Source organism: Moschus berezovskii, chromosome 11, assembly GCF_049115385.1.
Source record: "Moschus berezovskii isolate FMDL1 chromosome 11, NW_MosBer_1.0, whole genome shotgun sequence".
Classification (NCBI taxonomy): domain Eukaryota; kingdom Metazoa; phylum Chordata; class Mammalia; order Artiodactyla; family Moschidae; genus Moschus; species Moschus berezovskii.
This window is the reverse complement of record NC_142470.1, coordinates 46608720-46631558: the sequence shown is the minus strand read 5'-3', so window position 1 is coordinate 46631558 and position 22839 is coordinate 46608720. Positions and strand designations below refer to the sequence as shown.

General features: G+C 46.7%; 2 protein-coding genes across 2 annotated transcripts in view; both read left to right on the top strand.

Annotated features, from left to right (window-relative positions):
- Positions 1–3712: 3712 nt before the first annotated feature.
- On the top strand, positions 3713–21889 carry LOC148776136 (uncharacterized). The gene is made up of 6 exons (XM_088841784.1): positions 3713–3769; positions 3893–3907; positions 4520–4699; positions 5054–5413; positions 5510–18242; positions 18383–21889. The coding sequence occupies exons 1-5, from the start codon at positions 3713–3715 to the stop codon at positions 6179–6181; spliced, it is 1284 nt and encodes a 427-aa protein (XP_088697910.1). The 3' UTR covers positions 6182–18242; positions 18383–21889.
- Positions 5256–22839, top strand: part of B3GNT2 (UDP-GlcNAc:betaGal beta-1,3-N-acetylglucosaminyltransferase 2) — a 33361-nt gene continuing 15777 nt past the window's right edge. The window contains exon 1 of the mRNA XM_055400292.2: positions 5256–5505. The gene's annotated coding sequence lies outside the window, so the exon portion shown is untranslated. The remainder of the gene's footprint in view (positions 5506–22839) is intronic.

The following is a 22839-nucleotide window of genomic DNA, read 5'->3' as shown; positions in this document are numbered from 1 at the left end:
CCACCTTCTCCACTGACAGTGTCAAATGTTCTCTACTCTCTTCAGATCCCTCCTTGCCCTGCTCCCAACCTCCTCCCCAAACTGAGAGGAGGGTATGTGGTAGAAAGATACCAAACCTGCTGGTCCAGTTGATCTCCAACATCCCCGCTCCTGTTATAACAGAGGAGGCAGCCTCCTGCATGAGGTCAGCCTTTCCACTCAGACTGTTTCATCCTCTCCCATGGTCACAGGGACCACCTTTATTCATGGTCCTTTCTCTGCTGTACCTTCATCTTCTTCTTCTCTATAAGGTCTTTTCCATCGGCATTTAAACACATTCAATTTATTCTACCCTAAAATAAACTAAAATAAACCCATTGCTGGCATAACATTCTTCCCCAGCTATTTCCATCTCTGACCCTTCACAGTCAAACCTTTCAAGATTTGCCTTTAGACTGTCCCTTTCTCCATTTCTTCACCTCTCACTCACTTCTCAATCCACTCCACTTTATCTCTCATCCCTTCACCCCACCAGTCAGTGCCTGTAAAAGACCCAATGACACCAAGGACACTCATTCAGTGGATGTATTCAGGTTTCACTTCCCTTGGGTCTCTCAGCCATTTTGAGTATTGCTGGCTACTGCCTCTTTATGACACATTCTTTCCTTGGGCTCCATGGCCCCACTTCTGCAAACTTCTGTTTTTTTTTCCCCCTGCCTCTCTGGGTGCTCCTCCACCTCTGCCAGATAGTTTGCCTCTGGCCAGCCTTTAGATAGGGAAACCCTGGTGGCTCAGTTGTAAAGAATCCGCCTGCTAATGCAGGAGATGTGGGTTTGATCCCTGGGTTGGGAAGATCCCCTGGAGGAGGAAATGGCAACCCACTCCAGTATTCTTGCCTGGAAAATCCCACGGACAGAGGAGCCTGGCAGGCTACAGTCTATGGAGTTGCAAAGAGTTGGACATGACTTAACAACTGAGCATGCACACGAGCCTTTAAATAAGGGTTTCTCGGGCTCAGTTGTAGGTCCTCTTCTGGTAGGCTCTACACATTTCCAGGATGCCCTCTCACTCTTGGGACTTCACTGCCACCTCTATAATAGCCATTTCATCCTCAGCCTCTCCACAGAGAACCAGACCCTACAGCCAACCACCTACTCAACATCTCCACTTGGACATCTTACAGGCACCTCAAACCCACCTAGACCAAATGTGAACCTTTGGAAGGTTTTCTCAATCCTCCTTTCCTGAAGGTCCCCCAACTCAGAACATGGTACCACCACCCATCTGGTTGAAGAAACAGAGACCTGGGACTTCTTGCTTCTTCCCTAGCTGAGAAGTTGCCACGTCTTGTGGTCTTGTCTGTTATCTACTTCTTTCTATTTGTTCTCTGGCACAAACATCCCTTTGTTTTATAGCAGCAGCCCCTGAACTGTTCCTCCACACAACTTCTCCCTCTTCCCTGCTCTTTCTTCACATCTTAAGTCAGAGTGATCCCACTGAAGATGGTATTGTAGGCCCTGGATGATCTATCTACTAGTCTCTGCCTACTTCTCCAGCCTCCTTCTCAACTACACACCCTTATGTAGCCTGAACCTGCCAGGAACTCTTCTCCACTCTCCTCTCCTCTTTGCCTGAGTCAATAATCCAGCTCACCCTTCAGAGCTCAGCTCAAATGTTACCTCTTTTTGGGTTCCCCAGACAAATGGTCCCTCCACCTTGCACTCCCTTTGACCAATATCACCATTGTAATTGTACAATTGATAGTGCATTTAATTGTTAAGTTCCTCTCTCTCGTGCTAGACTGTAAGCTCTAAAAGGGAAGAGTGTGTCTGTGTTCCACTCCAGTGACTAGCCCTGTGTCATGCACCTGGTAGGTGGTCAACTTATATTTGTTAAATAAATGAATAATACATATTTACCTACTCATGATGGACCCAAGCCCCAACCCTAGGGCAGAGACTGTAGCCAAGTGGGCATTTAGCAATGAGTAATTTAGCGGAAGAGTGGAATTCAGCATTGAGTAATTCCCCCCAAGACACAGTATAATAGTTACAGATACACTCCCAGCTGCGTTAATTAATGGCACTATGGAGAGAATGTGCTTATTTTTTAAATTTCAGGGCCTAGGCAGCTTTTGGCAGCTGCAGAGGATACTGCTTAATTTCCTGTTGCTTGCCAGCTGACATTGTAGTAGCTCCTTTACTAAAACCCCTTGGCTGGCAGTCCCTGGAAATACATTTGTGACTACTAAGAGTGCATTTAAAGGGAAGGCATATGTGTAGAAACAATATAATGATCTGACGGCAGAAAAAAATCTTCAGATGTCAGTCTTGTCCCATCACAGCCTTTAAAGATCAGAAGAGCATCGTAGAGAAATTTTTATTTAAACCAATAAACATGGTTGTTGTTCAGTCGCTAAGTTGTGTCTGACTCTTTGCAACTACATGAACTGCAGCATACCAGGCTTCGCTATCCTTCACTATCTCCTGCAGTTTGCTCAAACTTCCAACCATTTCATCCTCTGCTGCCCTCTTCTCCTCTGCCGTCAATCTTTCCCAGCATCAGGGTCTCTTCCAATGAGTCAGTTCTTCACATCAGGTGGCCAAAGTACTGGAGCTTCAGCTTCAGCATCAGTCCTTCCAATGAATATGCACGGTTGATTTTTAGGATTGACTCCTTGCTGTCCAAGGGACTCTCAGGAGTCTTCTCCAGCACCACAGAAAGCATCAATTCTTTGGTGCTCAGCTTTCTTTATGGTTCACCCTTCACATCCATATTGGATGTGAAAAACCATGGACTACTGGAGAAACCATAGCTTTGAGCTTTGACTGTAGGCCTTTATCAGCAAAGTGAAGTCTCTGCTTTTTAATGTGCTGTCTAGGTTTGTCATAGGTTTTCTTCCAAGGAGCAAGTGTCTTTTAATATCATGGCTGCAGTCATCATCCGCAGTGATTTTGGAGCCCAAGAAAATAAAATTTATCACTCCCTCCCCACTATCTATTTGTCATGAAGTGATGGGACCAGATGCCATGAGCTTAGTTTTTTGAATGTTAAGTTTTAAGTCAGCTTTTCCCCTCTCCTCTTTCACTTTCATCAAGAGGCTCTTTAGTTTCAATTCAGTTTCTGCCATTAAAGTGGTATCTGCATATCTGAGGTAGCTGATATTTCTCTGGGCTATCTTGATTCCAGCTTGTGAGTCATCCAGCCCAGCATTTCACATGATGTACTCTGCATAGAAGTTAAATAAGCAGGGTGACAATAGACATATTCCTTTCCCGGGAACATGGACTTGGAATTAAGTATTTTGACACAGAAGGAAAGACACAGGCTTATTTGTTTCTTAATTTACATATTCTGTAGAGCTCTTAAAATTTTTTCTAATATCTTGAATTCTTTAAAAATGTTTTATTGGTTTTCTAAATTATGAAAGTTATGTGTGTTAGTCCCTCAGTTGTGCCGGACTCTTTTCGACCCCGTGGACTGTAGTCCACTAGGCTCCTCTGTCCATGAGATTCTCCACGTAAGAAAACTGGAGTGGGTTCCCATTTCCTTCTCCAGGGGATCTTCCCAACCCAGGGATTGAACCTGGGTCTTCCACATTGAAGGCAGATTCTTTACCACCAGGGAAGTCCCATGAAAGTTAATATAACTGGAAAAAAAAAAAATCAGAGTCAGTAAGGTTATAGAACTCATCTCAATTCCTTCTGACACCCCAAACCCCACATCTGGGGTAATGGTGGTTGACAGCTCGTCTGCATGCTTCCAGATGTTTTTCTATGAATTATCAAAAGTCTGACTGTTTGGACTTTATGTCCCGGTCTTAGGAGAATCATGTGATCAACGTAAAAGCAAAAAGGACTGAAGGCTGCAAATCAAAGCTTCCCCAGATCTGACTCAGAATTCCTGTTTGTAGGCCCGCACCCATGAGGTGAGTGAGCCTCAGTGCATCCAGCAGCAACCAGCTGCCCTTTTGCTCTGAGTTTGGATTAAGAGTAAGGGCCCGCAGTTGAGCTGGCCGAGCTCAAAGGTTCCTGAAATGATTACTTTCGCAATTCCTTCACTTTCAGGTAATTTAGCTTCCTAAGGCCTCCTGAAAAATGCACATAATTGTGGGTGTGGTGTTCTTAATTTCTCAGTCTGATTATCTAAGGGGGATTGCTTTCTTCGTGGAGAGATAAATACCTGGGGGAGGAGGGCGCTTTCAGGTGCGCCTCTGGCCAGGCTTACCTCCCGGCGGTGTGCCAGGGGACGAGTTGCCTGCGCTAGCCCTTTTAAACCAGCTCAACCTCTCCATCCGGTCGCGCCGGGTTTATCTGGGGCCTTCAAACTTGTGTCAAAAGCAACTTAGACTTACTTAAGAATGCAGTGCGCTGGCAAGCCGGCGGGGGCGCTAGGATAGGAGGGTGGGTCAGTGGTCCCCGGAATTCTGGCGGGTGCTTGCGGTTAGCGCCAAGCCCCCATCTTGCCGGAGGGATATGTGTCACAGTTCAGCCATTAAGGCTGCACCTTGGTGTCCGCCCTGCCCCCTGGGGCCCCGCAGCGGCGCGGGTTCGAGGCCCAGCGTCTGGACATTTTGTGTTTCTGGCTTCCCGAGTCTCTTATGGGACCTGGAGGAAACACCAAAACTCCTCTCCCCACGTCCTGGGAGGCTTTCATAAAACCGAAGATCCAGTGCCGGTGCCAAGTAGGCGTCATTCGGGCACCTAAGAGATGGTGGCAGGTACTGGATGAGCAGAGAGCAATTGTCAAGTCCCCTTTTGGACTTGTTTCTCCCTACCCCAATCTTCCATAGTGGAACCCCAAGTTCAGCCCAGGCGTTTGGGACGCCGGGCTTCGGTGTAGGACCTGTCGCGAACTGACTCCGGCCAGAAGACGCCACTGGAGTCCTCGCTCAAGCGCTTAGTTTCCCAGCACCGGATGTATTAAAAATGGGGCGACAACACGAGGGATTTGGGTTAGACTGGAGTCGGAAAATGGTTCTTTTGAACTGAGAGCTGCCCTTTCCCCACCGAGGGGCTAATTCTTGGGGGGGTGGGGGAGTCTCCTTCCCCCCCAACTTAAGACTGCTTTCCAGGTGAGGGCGCCGAGGTTCCCCGGAAATCAGGAGGAACGCCGAGCTCCGGCTGATCGTGGGCGCGGACAGCTAGACAAGCTGGAGCGGAGCCGTCTCCAAACTCCGGGCGCCGGGCCTCGGGCCGGGCGGGGCGGCGACGTGAGGGGCGGTGCCGGGTCTGATTGGTGTCTCGGGTGGGGGCGGGGCCAGGAGAGCTCCGCTGCGGCGGCGACTGAGCCGGGAGCCGGAACCCGGAGCCAGGCAGCGGCCGAGGCGGCAACAAGTGCCGGAGCCGAGCCGAGCCGAGGCGGAGCCAGTCTGCCGCCGACGCCGCCGGGCTGCCCCATCGCGGGCGCCACGCATGGAGCTAGAGCGGCGGTGGTCGCCGGGCTGAGCCGCGCGGAGCGGCCGGGACGTGGATGCAGCCGCGATCTCCCGCCCCCGCCCCGCCGAGCAGGCTGTTCCCGGACAAGGTAGGGCCGGGCGGGTGTGCACGCCTCACCTCCGCAGGCCGGCCCCGCGCCCTCCTGTCTCTGTTCCCCGGCTTCCCCGCCGCGGGACCCTCCTCTCTCCCTCCACCACCCGCTTCCTCTAGGGTGCCGGCTTCGCACCGGCGCCCCAGCGGAGGAATCAGACTCTAGGTGTCTTCCTGCATCTTGGCGTCCTGGTCCTCCCCCTCGCCCCACCTTTCCCGCTACCTTCCTGGTCATAGAGGAGGAGGTTAACGAAACCCGCGGCAGCGTGTCTTTCGAGCCTCTTGCCCCATTCCACACCTCCCCTCCTAGGACTCGGGAACATCCCCCCTCCTCCCCGCTGCACCCCAACTTCCGGGGGAGCCCGCGCCGGGTGATGCAGGCGCTGGGAAAGGGGGGCGCAGAGGCCCTGGCGTCCTCATCTGGATTGCACAGGTGTTTTGGGGAGGGGCCCCTGCTTGATCTCACGCTGCACCCCCGCACCCCGCCCTCGTACTGCGCTGCCTCCCGTGCCGCATGGGGAGATCAGGTGTTCCGAGAGACGCGAGCAGTCGCTCCCCACCCCCATCCACCGGCCACTGCCAACCTCTGGGTCCCTAAAGGCTGGTTTCTGCGAAACTTAGGAGAAACCTTTCGCGTTGACCTCTACAGAAATATTCCACGCCGCCGGCGTTGAATGATTAACCAGGCTACTTGACCGAAACCTGGGATGGGGGGGAAGGGTGGGTGCTGCGGGAGCGGGTCTAGCCGGCCTCTGCGAACCACCTTGCGTGGAGGGGTGGGCGTGGAGGGGTGCGGACTCTGCGAAGGCCGCGGCCGCAGGTCCTGGAGGCTGCCCCGCGATGTCAGGCGGACCCTTCCGGAGCCTGTAAAACCGAGTCACCTTAATTTCCAGGCCACGGTATTTTCCACTCAGGGCTGGGGAGCCCCAGAACCCTCTGTCTCCACATCAAGTGAGGAGGAGCGGCCGAGGTACTCAGCACGAGTGTCACGGCGTGAAAGCAGATCTCTGAAAATAATGTATATATTTTAAACCTGGATTGAAGAGGAGGCTCCTTCTCCTTAAAACAGAAGGGTGATTTGTTTGTCTTTTCTCCCCTGCTCTCCACCCATGGCCTCCTGAACCTCCCAAACTTCGCAGAACGGTCGTTTGGAATAATTCTACCACAGTCTCTTGCCGCTCCCTTGTTGGACTTGCTGTAGATTTTCAGATTGCAAAGCCAGTTGGTGAATATGGGCTTCTACTTGTTATAACAAATCCTTCCAGTGTAATGTAGCCCCGGGAGGTAAGGGGATAGTTAAAGAGGTGGCCGACAGGGTCTGTACTGGGACTAGGAAGGCGGAGACCCAGCCCAGCTCAGCCCTGAGGCTCTCAACCGGAGCGGTCTCCTGGTTTCTCCCCTGTGGATCTGACAGCTGACCCAGAGGGAGGGTAGGGCTGGGCCGTCACTTCTTCCCTCAGTCCTAGTTACCTCTTCTGTTTCTTTTGAATTGCAGGCAGATTCTTTACCGTCTGAGCCACCTGGGAAGCCACCTTCTTTTGAATAGAAGTTATTAATAAGCTTGGTGGAATTTGGGAGAGTGTCACACAGAGTCCCAGGGCTCTTAAACCAGATTAGATTTTAAGACCAGGGAAGAGGCCCACAGTTTAGCAACTAAACAACAGGATGGTGTGTTTGCCAGACTCCTCGCTGTACATCATGGGGGGTTGTGTGCGTTCTCAGTTACTCAGTGTTATCTGATTCTTTGTGAGAGTCAGTGGAAGCCGTGAACTGCATGTAGCCCACCAGGCTCCTCTGTCCATGGGATTATCCCAGCGAGAATACTGGATTGGGTTGCCATTTCCTCCTCCAAGTGATCCTCCCAACCCAGGCATTGAACCTATGTCTCCTGTGGCTTCTGTGTTGGCAGGCGGATTCTTTTTATCACTGAGCCACTTGGAAAACCCATCATGGGGGGTTAAGAAATGCTTAGTAAGTGGTGGTCATTGTATAATCAGTACAGAAGTTCCTCCAGGCACCAACTTCCCCTTAAAAAAAAACAGTAACCATTTAGATTTGTTGGAGACTGAAATCAGCCAAATTTGGCAGATGGCAGATAGTTTTTGAAATCCAGGGAATGAGGTAATCTTTTGAGGAAAATAAGCATAATATGCTTGTAAAAGTTATAAATTTTTTCTTGGGTTTCTGATGGCGAGTTGAGTGTACATAGGTGGCTTGTAATTTTGAAGATTTCCTTGTTTTTTGCATTTTAAAGGCCACAATTTAGATTTCTCTGAGATGCTAAAGGTTTGCTAAAAATAGGAAAGTGAAACTGATAATTCATGGTTGATTTTTCATTGTACAATTTACTCAGATGTGTGGCTGTTTTTTTTTTAAAGGTTACACTAGGAAATGAATGAGAATCCAAAAAAGTTAATAATCATTTTGCTTTATATTACCTGATGCATTGTTGATATAAAACTAAGATGTTCTGAGTAGAAGTGTGTGGGACTTTTTCAGCTGATGCAGGGTTAAGCGAAAAAGTGAATCCTTTGTTTCTCAAACTTTGAAACTGTAGGAGAGGAAAATTTTTTTTCCCTTCTAAGTTCTTTGGCTGATCTAATAAATTGATCTCAGACAGATTAATCGGAGAAAAACATTTCTATGTACAGGGATTAAAAACATGCGACCCAAAGAAGTAACCACAACAGGCAGCTTTCAAACCTTCAACAAAGAAACAAATTTGTGAAGAATTGACAAAACAAAGGGATTTGGGTTTAGGGTAACTAATCAGTCAAGGAGTAACAAGGTTTGTTTGTGCAACCCTCTCAGCCCTGAATTCCCTGTCTCTGGTGATAAGGATGCCTTCTACCCTCAAGGAGGGTACCTTCTTATGGAAGATTGATCTGCTTTCAGGGGAACAGAGCAGGTCAGAGTGTCCTTATATTGGCTGGTCTCTCAAGTAACTTTAATTCAAAATAATCATTGTGTCAAACTGAAATATTTAAGGGTGGCGTATTCTGTTCCCCTTCAAAACTTCAAAGTTCCAATGTTTTCTGACAATGCTGTTTTTTTGGGTTTCCCCCCCCAACCATAATTTCAGTTCAGTCGCTCAGTTGTGTCCGACACTTTGGGACCCCATGAACCACATAATTTAGGAATGCTGAACCAGGGCTGTGGATGTACTTAAGACACACCCTATCTTAACATACTGGGTCGGTGCTTTTCATTCATTCTAGCTGGCCTGTTTGCTGTACTTAGTTTAGTTGCTCAGTTGTTTCCAACTCTGCAGCCCACCTGGCTCCTGTCCCAGGAATTCTCCAGGCAGAATACTGGAGTGGGTTGCCTTGCCCTCTTCCATGGGATCCTCCCAACCCAGGCATCAAACCCAGGCTTAATTGGCCATATTTGACTCTACTTAGGGTTTGTTGTTTTTTTTTAACAGTTTTATTAGGCAGGTTCTTAAAGACTAAAAATTAATACATGCAAATGGTTGCTTTTAGAAATGTTGCAATTCTTGCATCTGGGATAATATTGGGTTATGCAATCTTGTAGCGTATCCTATAGTGGTGTATGAGTTACCAATGCTGAAAGATTCTCATGAAGTCCTTTTGGTTTTATTTGCAAATACTCAGGAGGAATTAAAATCATTTCAGTCAATTGCTTGGCCTTTTTGGTGTGTACAGGTTGTTAAAACACGACAGGCAGCTTTCAAACCTTCAACAAACTTAAACTGGGCTCTGAATTTGAAGGTTGAGTTTCCTGGCTTGCATAACCCACGGCACCTAGTAAGGACATACACCCAACACGTGTGGAGTCAGCTGTCCCTCCCCACTTCCCCCGAGATGGGATAACTGTAACTAGACGCTTGCCAAACTGTCTCCAAATTGTGGGTGAATAAATTCCTCTCTCAAGAGAGGCAATTACCTCTTGACTAAAGAGGAACATGGATGTGTGGGGTAAGACTTGGAGCAAATTGATGTAACAATTTCATCATCACCAGATGATGATGAGATTTTTCTAGTCTGAACAAAGCTTTGGTGGGAACTTGTTACTTGATGGAGAGAGTTTATTAATCGGACATATGCAGCACAGTGACTTTACTGCTGGGAAAAGTTGTTTGAGTTTTCTGTTACAACTTGCATTGAGATTTTACACTCACTGCCTTAATGCCCCTACTGTGAGTTTTATGCTCTTTGCCCACCAACTTTGTCTTCTTGCCTTGTCTTAGGTTTTATAACAAAATCCAAACTTCTTTTGGGGGTCAGCACTGTTGATGAAGTTACAACATATGTCTTGAAATATTTTGTGTAGTTTTATTTAGGTACTTCCATAGATTAAAGATTTTGTTACAAATTAACTTTCTCTGCATCTATGAACTTTCCTTTAGAGCAAGGTTTAAAATTATTTTCATTCTGATGTGGCTACAGAGGGGAAATTCCCAGTAGTAAGGAAATTGATACTTTCTACTTTTCATTCTCTAACATTTAAAAATAGATTTATTGTTCTAATGCCTCCACTCTGGTGGAATTAGGATGTACTTCATTTACCAAAATGTTTTGAAAAACTGACTATCCAAGGAGTCAATTCTAGAGTGTGGTCAGTTCTGTCAGGTGGTTCTGTGATGTTTAGTGGTTAAAGAGCATGAACTTGGAGGTGGTGGTGATGTTTAGTTGCTAAGTCATGTGGAACTTTCTGGGACCCCATGGACTGTAGCCCTCCAGGCTCCTTTGTCCATGGGATTTCCCAGACAAGAATACTGGAGTGGATTGCCATTTCTGTCTCCAGGGGATCTTCCCCACTCAGGGATTGAACCCGTGTCTCCTGCATTGACAGACGGATTCTTTACTGCTGAGCCACCTGGGAAACCCTTCAAGTGTGTAAAGTGTTCAGTATTAAGTGTGCAGCTCATGTGTGTCCACTGCTAAATCAAGAAAATTATTTCAGTACCCCATAAGGTCCCTGTGCCACTTTCTAGTCAGTCTCCAGCCCCTAGAGGGAACCATTATTCTGACTTACATCATCTTAGATGTGATGCATATCATCATATGTTGGTTTTGCCTGTTCTGGACGGGGGAGCCTCGTGGGCTTCTGTCTATGGGGTCACACAGAGTCGGACACGACTGAAGTGACCTAGCAGCAGCAGCAAACTCCATTTAAGTGGCATTTCCAGACTCATACAGTGTGTAGTCTTGTGAGACAGATCTGGATTTGAGTTTCATTTTTGCCACTTACTCAGATGTGATTACTGTGTGATAATTACTCTAAGCCTCAGTTTCCTCCTTAGTGAAATAGGGGAGATTATCTCAGATTTGCTAAGAAAATTAATTTGATGATACACCTAAAATACCTAGCACTGTGCCTGACATACAGTTTTCTTTGTCCTCCTTTTATTTCTTTAAAAAGATGGTACCTAAAGCAACTATATCTTCTGTGTTTTAATATACTGTTTCACTAAATAAAAGCTGTGTAGGTCTTCTGTTGAAATTTAGAAGCCAGATCTTTGTTGAGTCAACACTTTGCTGTTGTAGCATTCAGCTTAAATAGGACCTATTATTTGTTGATAGTTGATCACCTATCATTTTTGATATTTCCTCTGTAAGTCATAAAATAACAGTCTTTGAAATGTCCCTTCTAGATCTGATTAGTCACCTGTGTGATGTGAGCTGAGGTGCAATGATGACAGCTGGTTCACACATGTCTATGAAACCCATGGAAGAGTTTGATTTAGATAAGAGACATTAAGTGCCCAGGGTATCCAGAACAATATTTTACTGCCTTATGTTTTGTAAAATAATTATTTCAGAGTGAAAGCACAGGGCCAGTTGTTAATTGCGTGCTTCAGACAACCCATTTAAAACGGTTTCAAGTTTTATAGTCTTCCTTTATAAGTGATATTGTATATTCAATGGTCTCATGTTGCCAGTGTTAGTGCTTTTTAAAAAAATATATCTACTTTATATTTTTGGAACCATTTTTTAAGTGTCTCTTGATGGTACTATGGCATTCTTTCTAAAAGACTTTTTGTTATGTTTATTTAGGGAAGCAGTCAAAATCAAGTGAAGAGAATAAAGTTAATTCCATCTCTTAATACTGTTAGTTGGTTGAGATCCTTCTAAGTGCTTTTTTTTCTACATCTGTATACTTGCAGAATGAGACCAGGAAAAGCCTGTTGCCAATGCTTTAGGGAAATATAAAGCAGATTGTATGGGCCTTGCTAGTGGTGCCTGACTGAGAGGACAGAAGGTTTTGAAGGCCTGGATACAGGTCCATCCTCACTCTGGCCCTACTTGTGTCTGGACCATGCAGTTCCCAGAGGCTCCATCATGGGGACCCCTGGCCTCCAGATTACAGTGGCCAAGGGGGAAAACCTGTCCTTGGACAATCTCACCACCTGCCACCCGAGATCTCAAGATGATTTATAACAAAAGGGTCACTTCGTTCACTTAGCCAGCATGCAGTGAGTGAGCACTTAGTGGATGGCTAGCATGATGCTTGGCTCCTTGTGTATTCTTCAATGGGCCAAGGACAGTGCTTGCCATCAAGGAGTTAGCAATCTGGTTGGAACTCTAACCAGAAACTGTTGAAGGAGTACTCTGATAGAGAGAGGTGCAAGAAGAATGCAGAGTTGGGGGCAGCCAAGAAAGGCTCCGGAGGAAGTTGAGTTTGGGTTTAGCCTTGGTGGATGAATAGATAACTTAAGGGCAGAGAAAGGAGGGCAGAGGCGGTAGGGATCGCAGGCTTGTGGCCCTTTTTCAGGGAAGCAGCGGGTGATCCTGTGTGTTTCGAGGACAGGGTGCTTTAGGGAGAGGTCATAGGACACCATGCAGCCTTGATGACTGTGTGAAGAAGCAATGCTTGGTCAGGGAGGTCGTGGGGAGCCGTGGAAAGTCCTTGCAGAGAGGACATGATGACATGTCATGGTCAGGCTTGCATTTACCAGGAAGATGAGCTTGAGCCAGAGAGATGGGTGTGAAGGGGTTGTGACTGTGGGCCCGGGTCATTTCATGATCTCCTAATGGGGCTCCCTGCTTCCCATTTGCCCCACAACAGTCTGTTCTCAGGAAGAAGCTGGAGAGATCTTTAAAAACGGAAATTGCATTACATAACTTCTTTACTTGGAATCCTCTGGTGGCCTCAAGTCTCCCTCAGAGTAAAGCCAACCTTCTCTGTCACCTGTCGAGCCCTTGGTTCAGTTAACCGCCTCTCCTAGTGTTGCAGCTGGAAGTCAGCACGTTGAAACTGTCTCTTTGACTTGCTTTCCGTTGCTTTTGTTGTTGTAATCATACATGATGGCCTGTCTCAGAGAAACCTGCCCCTCTGCTTGACTGTTAAGCTAAAGTGCCTTTGTTCAGAACCCTGTCCGCCTGGAGATGGTGGTAAGAAAGAAATTAACACATTCCCCTGTCTGAGGCTTGCCATTCTGGAAGATATTTGCCTTTTTACTTTGTTTCCTCCCCTCCCTCCCCCCATCTCTGATCCATAAAAGAACCTGGCATCCAAACCTGACAAGATGGTTATTTGAGACTTTAGTCTTAGCCATCTTCTTGGTCTGCCTGCTCTAATAAAGTCGTGTTCCTTAGCCCAACACCGCGTCTCTTGGTTTTATTGGCCTGTGTAATGGCGAGGAGAATAAGCTTGGACCCGATGACATTAGCTCTCCCCCAACTCAAGTCTCTGCAGCCATGCTGGCCTTCGGGCTCTCCTGTCTCTGGCCTTTACATAGGCTGTCCCCTCTTCTTGGAATTGCCTCCCCTCTCTCCTGCCCCCTAACCAACTCTCTGAAAAGAGAGGCTATCTCTAACCCTTTCCTTTCTTTCCCCCTGTACTGTGCCTTATATTTCGTCTAAGCACTATCAATCTTGTGATAATCAGCCACATAACTTCATTCTTAGTCTGTTTGAAACATTGCTTAGTTTAAATAGGTGTTTGATATGTGTCGGCTTAGGTCACTTCATCAGTCTTGCTGGGGGAAAACTGAGGGCCCAAACCAGGTCAGGGATGGTACAGTATTAAAGTGTGTGTGTGTGTGTATGTGTGGTTTATTTGAAAGTGAGAGAGAAAAAGAGGAGATTTGGAAAGCAGGTGTGAAGGAAGTACATTTGGACATTTCTTAGTGGGACACCGGAGGCTGTAGTGTGTGGAAGAGGGTCTGGAAGACAGGAGTGTAAGGTGAAGGAAGACCCAGCGTAGGCTTGAGCCCAGAACTGTGGAGAGGGCCCCTTTGGGGCGATGGGGCCAGGATCAGAGGCTGCCAAGACGCACAAGAACCAGTAGAGAATCGGGGATAGGAGATGGTCCTGAACTTGTGGTGGGGTAGGGGTGGTGGCCAGCAGTGCTAGGTGCTCTGGGAAGTCAGGAGAGACTGCGTACTCTGAAGTTTCTAGAAGGTGAAGGGGATGGGAAAGTCAAGGCACAACAAAGGGGCGTGGCAAGGCGGAGAACATTTTCTGGAAGTTGATGGAGAAGGGAAAGTGCAGCCTGTGCCTGGAGCCATTGGAGAGGGAGCACGTGGAGGTGGGGGATGAGTGGAGATTGTCACTGATACAGGAGCCCAGGCAGCAGCAAGAGTTGTCGCCGGGGAGGGCGGTCTTGTGGGGGCTGGGGAGTGACTTACTGAAAAGGGAGACTGGTCCATGTGGAGAACTAGAAGTAGGTTTTGGTCCCTGAGCTGATATTAAGTATCTTTGTATCCATGGCAACCCACTTAGCTTGTTCCCTCCTCATCCCCACCTCCTGCATAATAGGAGAAAACCTGCGCAGGCAAGCTTGTGTGTGGATTGTTTGAATCCTATGCAGCCACCAATATGAAAGTGTTAACACTCCAGTAAGGTTATTTCCATGGACCATAAACTTGCTAAGGCTTATAATTTGTGCTTCAGAATTCTGTTGTTTATTTTCTTTGAAAAGCACTTAACATCCAAATGCTTCTTAAAGTGCTTGTTTTTTTGAATCCTGATCAGGAAGTAACACAGTTTTTTAAAAAAGGCAAAACAAAAACCAGCTTCATGTCTGGGTGTAGATTGTTCAGTAGGAAGCCTGGTGTTGTTTTCAGGATCAAGTCTATGTACCTAACAATGAAAGGGTCAAAGTGGGTTTATTACAAATACCATTCTCTTTATATTATTTAACGTTTGTAACTAATACCATATATTTGACATTTTTTATTTTATGGCTAAATTTGATGCTTGTTTATAAGGAACTTAATGTAGGTTTTATTCTTTAAAGTAAATGAGATGCATCCCTTTTTTTCTTTTCCCTTCATGACATAAGGAGTTATTTTTCTTCAAATGAACTTAAAATATCTCTCATGAATACTCCTATTTTTAACTGACTGATTCTCTTGAATTTTTTCAAGGTTCTGATGGATCCTCTTAAAAAAAAAAGCTTCTTTATAATAGAAATTTTTAAACAAGTGCAGATACAGAGAGTGACATAACGAAGCCCCAGGGAGCCATCACTGGTTTCAGCAAGATGGTCTCCCCTTTTTGGCCCCTGCCCCACAGGAGCCTGAGATGCTGTGTGGGCACCCTTGAGAGTGAGAGGGCAAGCTCATGTGGACCTCCAGGCGTGGGTGTGGGAGTCATCAGTGTAGAGATAGTGGGATTGGGAGTCATCGGTGTAGAGATGGTGGACGTTCTGGGAGTGACTGGACACCTCGAGGGAGAAAGGAGTGAGCAGAGGGTACGTATGGCACTGAGAAATACCTGGATTGCTTGTCCAAGATGTTTTCAAGGAGGTGGTGGTAATCTATGGTAAATGAAAGTGACATTCACAGAGACACTTAAAATTAGGTGGTTTAAGAAAACAAACTGATGGTTCCCAAGGGGTAAGGGGGTGGAAGGATAAACTGAGAGATCAGGATTGACATATACACACTGTGTGTGTGTGTAGTTGCTCAGTTGTGTCCGACTCTTTGCGACCCCACAGACCATAGCCTGCCAGGCTTCTCTGTCCATGGAATTCTCCAGGCAAGAATACTGGAGTGGGTTGCCATTCCCTTCTCCAGGGGATCTTCCTGACCCAGGGATCAAACCCTCGTCTCATGCATCACAGGCAGATTCTTTACCACTTGAGCTACAGGGAAATAATATACACACTACTACATTCAAAATAGATAACTAATAAGGACCTACTGTGTATGGCACAGGGAGCTCTATTTGACACTCTGTGATGGGGAGGAGAAGGGGCCGACAGAGAATGAGATGGCTGGATGGCATCACCGACACTGTGGACATGAGTTTGAGTGAACTCCGGGAGTTGGTGATGGACAGGGAGGCCTGGCGTGCTGTGATTCATGGGGTCACGGAGAGTCGGACACAACTGAGCGACTGAACTGAACTGAACTGACTGATGACCTATAGGGGAAAAGAATATAAGAAAAGAGTGGATATATGTGTAACTGATTCTCCTTGCTGTACACCTGAAACTAACACAGCATTGTAAATCAACTATATTCCAATAAAAATACAATAACATTGAGTGATTTAAACTGCTTGGTTCTTGGTTAAAGAGGCCCAATTTCTAAGCTGCTCAGCAGTATGCTCATATACTGAGCAAACAATGTGTTCTCTTTTATTGTGGCAACACAAATTTTTCTTGGCAGGTGGCCAGAGAAAGTGATGTTACTATTTCATCCCTTCTTTAAATATGTAGACATTAAGTCTTGGTTGAACAGCTTTTCCTTTAATAGAACATTTGGACAAAAGGCCAAAATGTCACTGTGTTAAGGATGTATATTTTAAATCAGTATGATTTATTTTGATATTTTTAAAAAACCTAAAAACAGTCCTCAGGCACCTGTTAGTAACTTGTTGACAATTAACCAACATTTGAGAAACTGGAGAAGAGGCAGGAAAGAAATCTGGGAGATGGAGGCTGGAAGAGAGGGGAACCACTCTGCTTGTTTGGTATTCTGTCCTGAAGTTGCCACCCCAGGGCCACTTATCACTAGAAGGGTTGTCTTCTGGGACAAGACTGTCCCTGACTCAGGAGAAGTGGGATCCCAGGGGGCTTGCATTTTAATTGGATGTGTTGTGTGCAAGCGGCAGAGCCTGGCACTCACCATTTGGGGTGCTTTGACCTCATAGTTAAAGCCTGTAGGTTGGGGAGCCTCTTGTTCATGCCTCCCTCAGGGTTGAGGAGAGTGGCTGTCAGCTCACCTGGCACTGTTCAGGTTGGGACATGTTGCTGGAGGTGGGGTGGTTCTGGATAACTAACTCTTGGTACTCCGTTTGAGGGGCTTCAGTTTGGGGGAATCCCAAATGCTAGAAGGAGAGTAGATTAAATACAGTGCACCGGGGGAACTGAGCCTATCCTCACGGAGGAGGAGGTGGCATTTGAACCTGTACTTTTAAGCCTGGGAGCAGGATTGAGAAGTAAGAGGATGGATGTTTCCAGCTGGGAGACTCCAGCATGAGCCGTGGTGTGGATGAGGACCACAGTTGTTTTTAAGGGGTGCTGTGTCCCGGGAGGTTTTGAGGATGGCATGCTTGGATCTTGGATGAGGTCTTTGTGAGAGTGCTTAAGGAGGAAGGGGTGCGTCACGCTCCTCCGTCCTGGCTGTGCCAACCCTGCAGCTCTGTGCCTGAATTCAAGTTTGGCAATAGCTTAGATGGACTTGCAGGCTGGGAGCAGCTCATCTGGGTTCCCTGTTCATGCCCCCTCCCTCCACTCTCTGTCTTGGGAACCTTGAATAAGTTTCTGGAAGCAGATCATTTATCTGTAAAATAAGGATACCTCAGTAACCATTGTATATCTCCTTGGGTCTTTTTCATGCATCCAGGCACATGTAGCAGTGTTACTGAGTCCAAGCTTGTACTGTTCACTACATGACAGGGCAGTCAACTGAGAGACAAGATGCTGAGGCAAGGGGTAGTGACTTTATATGGAAAGTCGGCAGACAGAGAAGATGGTGGACTAGTGTCCCAGAGAATCATCTTACCCAAGTTAGAATTTGGGCTTCTTTCACAGTAAAAGGGGAGGGGGTGTGGTAGGTTATTGCAGACTTCTTGGTGTCAGAATCCTTTGTTCTTGCAGCTGTCCACATAGGTGTCTTAAAGTTCATGATGCCCCTGCAGACCTTCAGCAAGACAAATGTATTCTCTGTTCTGCAACTTTTCATCTTTGTATGATTCAGTTCAGTTCAGTCGCTCAGTTGTGTCTCTTTGCGACCCCATGAATCACAGCACGCCAGGCCTCCCTGTCCATCACCAACTCCCGGAGTTCACCCAAACTCATGTCCACAGAGTCGGTGATGCCATCCAGCCATCTCACTCTCTGTCGTCCCCTTCTCCTCCCGCCCCCAATCTTTCCCAGCATCAGAGTCTTTTCCAATGAGTCAACTCTTCGCATGAGGTGGCCAAAGTATTGGAGTTTCAGCTTTAGCATCAGTCCCTCCAATGAACACCCAGGACTTATCTCCTTTAGAATGAACTGGTTGGATCTCCTTGCAGTAGGAAGTGTTATACCTTTAAGGATTAGAGCTTTGAGAATGGGCTATCCTGTATATTTCAGGCTATAGGCAACATTCTTTTTGTTGTGGTTTAGTTGCAAAGTTGTTTCTTACTCTTGGGCCTTAGGCACACTTCCAGGCAAATGGACCAGGGTTACTGAGTCCAAGCTCATACTGTTCACTACATGACAATCACAATTCTGAGTGATTCAGACAGTTATCTCAAAGCTGCTTCTTTAAGAGACTCCAGATGTTTAAGCAGGGAGTCCTGGAGCCTGAAGCATGGTACTTTATGCTCACTGGTGCCCCCTTCATTTGGAGAAGGCAATGGCAAGCCACTCCAGTACTATTGCCTAGAAAATCCCATGGATGGAGCAGCCTGGTTGGCTGTAGTCCGTGGGGTCGCTAAGGGTCGGACACGACTGAAGTGACTTAGCAGCAGCAGCCCCCTTCATTGTGCCCAAGGGGAAATACTCTTTAAGGAAATTCGTCACTGGGAAACCTTCATACACACAGCCAAGAAATTAAGACTTCCCAAGGCAATTTATTAAATTACTTAAGTTAAACACAGTGAATGTCACTAGTATTAATGCAGTCCCAACTTGCAGCATGTTCAAACAATATTTATTTTGGGAGATTATATTTATATTTTGGAGATAAATGTAAACAGATGTAAACTTTGGGTTTGCAAGAGTTGATGGAGATGCTTTCAAACCCTACAATTCATGGGGGCAAGAATTACCAAATTTAATAGAATTGGGAAGAGCATTGGTTGATTTGAAAGTTTGTAGAGTACCTTTTGGCTGGAGGAGAGCATGGCAGCCCACTCCAGTATTCTTGCCTGGAGAATCCCAGTGGACCAAAGAGCCTGGCAGGCTGCAGTCTATGGAGTTGCAAAAAGTCAGACACGACTGAGCGACTAAGCACAGCACAGCACAGAGTACCTTTTGGAAGTGATACAGGTGAATCTCTGTGATAGTGGTAGATGGATTTGGCTGCTCAAATGCTTAACATTAAAGTGATTGTCTTAAAAATCGAAAAGTTTCACTTTATGGTCATTTATTACTGTCCATGAAATTAAGTGATGAGGAATGATATGATTCTGAAAGTCCAGAAACTTTGAGGAGAGTCAACTTTTGATTTTGTTAAATTAGTCTTTGAGTTTTTCATGCATTTTACTATGTAAAATGACAATAATCTCTTTTCAGTGATAGGTGAAAGTATTCTTTCTCAGTTGATTTCACCAGCTTTTCTCTATACGTTCCTGTAGACAGGAGCCCACACAGCAAGCACCAGATTCTCTCCTCCCCTCTCCATCTCTGTCCACCTAGATCACCAGGCCGTGGCTGACGGCCTGCTTCTTTCCAGAAGCACTTACACAAGGTCAGACTGATAACTTAGTTTATATACTTAATATTAAATAATGATAACTTAGTTTCCAGTCCAGTATTTTTATTAATTTTTAATTACCTTCTTCCCATCTTCCATCCCTTGGACCTGTGTTTGTTTACAGATTTGTTTAATTGTATGAGACAAATGTTTCCAAAGATTTTTTTTTAATTAAAAACAATTTAAAAATTATTATTTATTTACTTTTGACTACATTGGGTCTTTGTTGCTATGTGTGGCCTTTCTCTAGCTGGGGTGAGCCGGGGCTGCTCTCTAGTTGCGTGCACGGGCTTCTCATTGCGGTGGCTTCTTTTGTTGCAGAGCACAAACTCCAGGGCTCGCAGGCTCAGTAGTTGTGGCACTTGGGCTTAGTTGCTCCGTGGCACGTGGAATCTTCCTGGACTAGGGATCGAACCCATGTCTCCTGACTTGGCAGGTGGATTCCTAATGGCTGGCCCTCCAGGGAAGTCCTCCTGGGATTTTTTGGTGATGTCCTGTATTGAGATGATACCCAGTGATGTTGTCCTCGTGGACGAGGCACGGAGGGGAAACCCCAGGATGATAGTTGTGAAGAAAAGTGGCCTGGCCTGACACACAAGACAGTCAGGGGCCAGGGAGGGTCTCTGGGGGACCTGGAGATATAGGGCCTGTGTGTGAAATTACTCAACAGTGCTTTGTGTGGAGCAAAAGAGGAAAAAGGTGAAAGAATAAAACTTTTATTAGGTCCTTGTTTCTTTACTGCCCCTCCCCGGTTATGTCCTTCTTGTCCTCAAGTTTTACTGTTGTCAGCCTGACACTGCTGCTGCTGGTGCTAAGTCGCTTCAGTCATGTCCGACTCTGTGCGACCCCATAGACAGCAGCCTACCAGGCTCCCCTGTCCATAGGATTCTCCAGGCAAGAACACTGGAGTGGGTTGCCATTTCCTTCTCTAGTGCGTGAAAGTGAAAAGTGAAAGTGGTTGTGTCTGACTCTCAGCGACCCCATAGATTGCAGCCTACCAGGCTTCTCCATCCATGGGATTTTCCAGGCAGGAGTACTGGAGTGGGGTGTCATTGCCTTCTCCAAGCCAGACACTAGAGAGACAGAAATGGAATGGCTCAGCTCCTGCTGTTAATGCCCACATGCCCTGTGAGGTGTGTCAGACTCCTTCCCCACGAGGTGTGATAAGTCAGATAAATGTGTATTTAGTGTTAAGACGCAAAGAGGAAGTAAGAAAACCACAGGTGGGGGCTGTGTTCAGGGAAGGCGCCACAGGAGGTGGTGCTGGCCTTGTTTTTTATGTTGATAGCCCAGAATCAAAGCTGTGAGAAGACTTTGTCACTGATGGTGATTCTCAGTGCTGGCCTCCTCCCTGTGCTGACCTTGGGCGAGGCTCTGTGCCTTCCTGTGCCTTGGTTTTCTCTACCGGAGAAGGTTGGAGTCCCTGAGCTCTAAGGCCCTGGAAAAGCCTTATAACTTCTGTGGGCAACAAACTCAGGATAGGGTCTGTGTGCGGAATGCCTGTGCATGTTCTGGAGAGAGGGTACAGTTTGTGGCCAACATTGCTCGTCCATCACCCGTTTTTTTTTTTTTTTTTGATGCAGACTAGTGTCCCTTCCTCAGGGAGCCTGGGGAGCTGGGCTGCTGGCTGGCTGGGAGCTCACCTCTGGCAGGTGGCCGGTGGGAGGACCAGGCTGGAATCCCTGCTGTCTCTGGCTGTGGTGCCAGAGTGAAGGGAAGGGCGAGGAAAGGTAGCATTTTCTCCTTGTAAAAGCTCTTGACAAGTGTTTGCCCAGTAGGTTTGTTAGACTAGGCCGGTGCAAGCGCTGCCAGTCTCTCATTCCTCAGTGTGGATTAACGCCTGCTGCAGAGACGGCAGGGACTCCACCCTCAGCAGGGGTGGTACCCGCCCGAGCGAGCGGGCCAGGATCTCTGGGCACCTTCAACCAGGGACTGGCTCCCAGCTGGAGATTTTGTCTACATTATTCCTTTCTCATGCTTCTCAAAAAACTCGACCCCCTGACTTTCTTTGGAACTACCTGCATGTTTCCGGGTATCCACAAATGCAGTGACTTCACTGCCTAAGTCTTTTTTTTTTTTAATTGCAGTTTTATTTGAGGATTCTTGATATCTTCTGAGCAACAAGGTTGTATGGTAGAAAGAGTAAGAGTTTAGACTCGGGGTCAGGGTCCAGGGTCCAAGTCCTGGCTCTACTCAGATTAGCTTTGTAACCTCAGGCTAATGGCTTCACATTTTTGAGCTTGTGATGGTTAGTTGAGAATATCCTGACGTTAAAAATGGGCAAAGGGTGTGAGGAGTGGGAAGTCAGGAAGGAAGTACAGCAATGATGAGTTAGAACATGCAGAGGTTGTTTTTGTGTGTAGATTTAAAAGAAGGACAAGGTCCACAGTCAATGTGGAAAGCTCTGTGCTCTCTGGTGTTGTATAGTCTGGCTTTTTTTTTTTTTTTTTATGAGGAAGGACTTGGAATAACTTGATTGTTCTCTTTGTAATTTTTTCAAAGGAAATAATAAGACAGTGTATAAAGACACACAAATGAGGTTGTTCATCAGATTTTTTTTTTTTCCAATTATAGGGAAAGTCAGAAACAACTCGTGGGTTAGTGATTGGGTAGTAGTAGTGTTACTCGCGCAATTGTGTTTGACTCTTTGCAATTCCATGGACTGTAGCCTGCCAGGCTCCTCTGTCCATGGGATTTTCTAGGCAAAGATATTGATTAACTGGAGTGGGTTGCCATGCCCTCCTCCAGGGGATCTTCCTGACCCAGGGATAGAACCTGGGTCTCCTGTGTTGCAGGCAGATTCTTTACGGTTTGAGTTACAGGGAAGACAGGCCAAATGCCTGTACTCTGTCAGAGGTACTTCAGAGATCTGTTGGTGGCTTAGTGGGTAAAGAATCCGCCTGCCGTGCAGGAGATGCAGGTTCGATCTCTGGGTCGGGAAGATCCCCTGGAGGAGACCATGGCAACCCACTCAAATATTCTTGCCTGGAGAATCCAATGGACACAGGAGCCTGGCAGGCTACAGTCCATAGGGTCACAAAGAGTCGGACATGACTGAAGCAACTGAGCAAGCAGGCATGATGGAAGGTGAGTCATGCAGATCTTGCTGCTGTCCCCTGTCCAGATCTGCTTTACAAAAATTAAATCTCTGAACACAATAGCCAGTTGTATTTGTAATGAACTTGGAGGTCAAATTTGGAGCTGTTCTTCATTTTCCCCTTATTTCATATTCCTGTGTGATTTAGTCAGATTTTGTTTTGTTTTTTTTTAAATACAGGGGCTGTGAAAGCACATTGTGACTATCTCTCTGGCAGCAGCACTTGTTACTTAGATATAGGCATGGTGCATGCCTATCCCATGGAGAGCCCTTGGGCTTAATCTGCTTTCTCCAGTCGCCTCAGAACCTATCTGGCCACAGACTGGCTGCTGCTCTGCAAGCAGAAACTCTGTAGCCCCGCCCACGGCTTGCCTGCCCTGCACTTCTCTGAAATCTACCCTGTTTGAAGCTCC

Bases quoted from the DNA above. Each gene is read 5' to 3' on its own strand.
- LOC148776136 (XM_088841784.1), top strand. From the start codon at position 3,713: ATGGTGGTTGACAGCTCGTCTGCATGCTTCCAGATGTTTTTCTATGAA. The intron at 4,700-5,053 runs GTACTGGATGAG...ACTGCTTTCCAG, and splicing joins CACCTAAGAGATGGTGGCAG to GTGAGGGCGCCGAGGTTCCC. The intron at 5,414-5,509 runs GTCGCCGGGCTG...CGGACAAGGTAG, and splicing joins ATGGAGCTAGAGCGGCGGTG to GGCCGGGCGGGTGTGCACGC.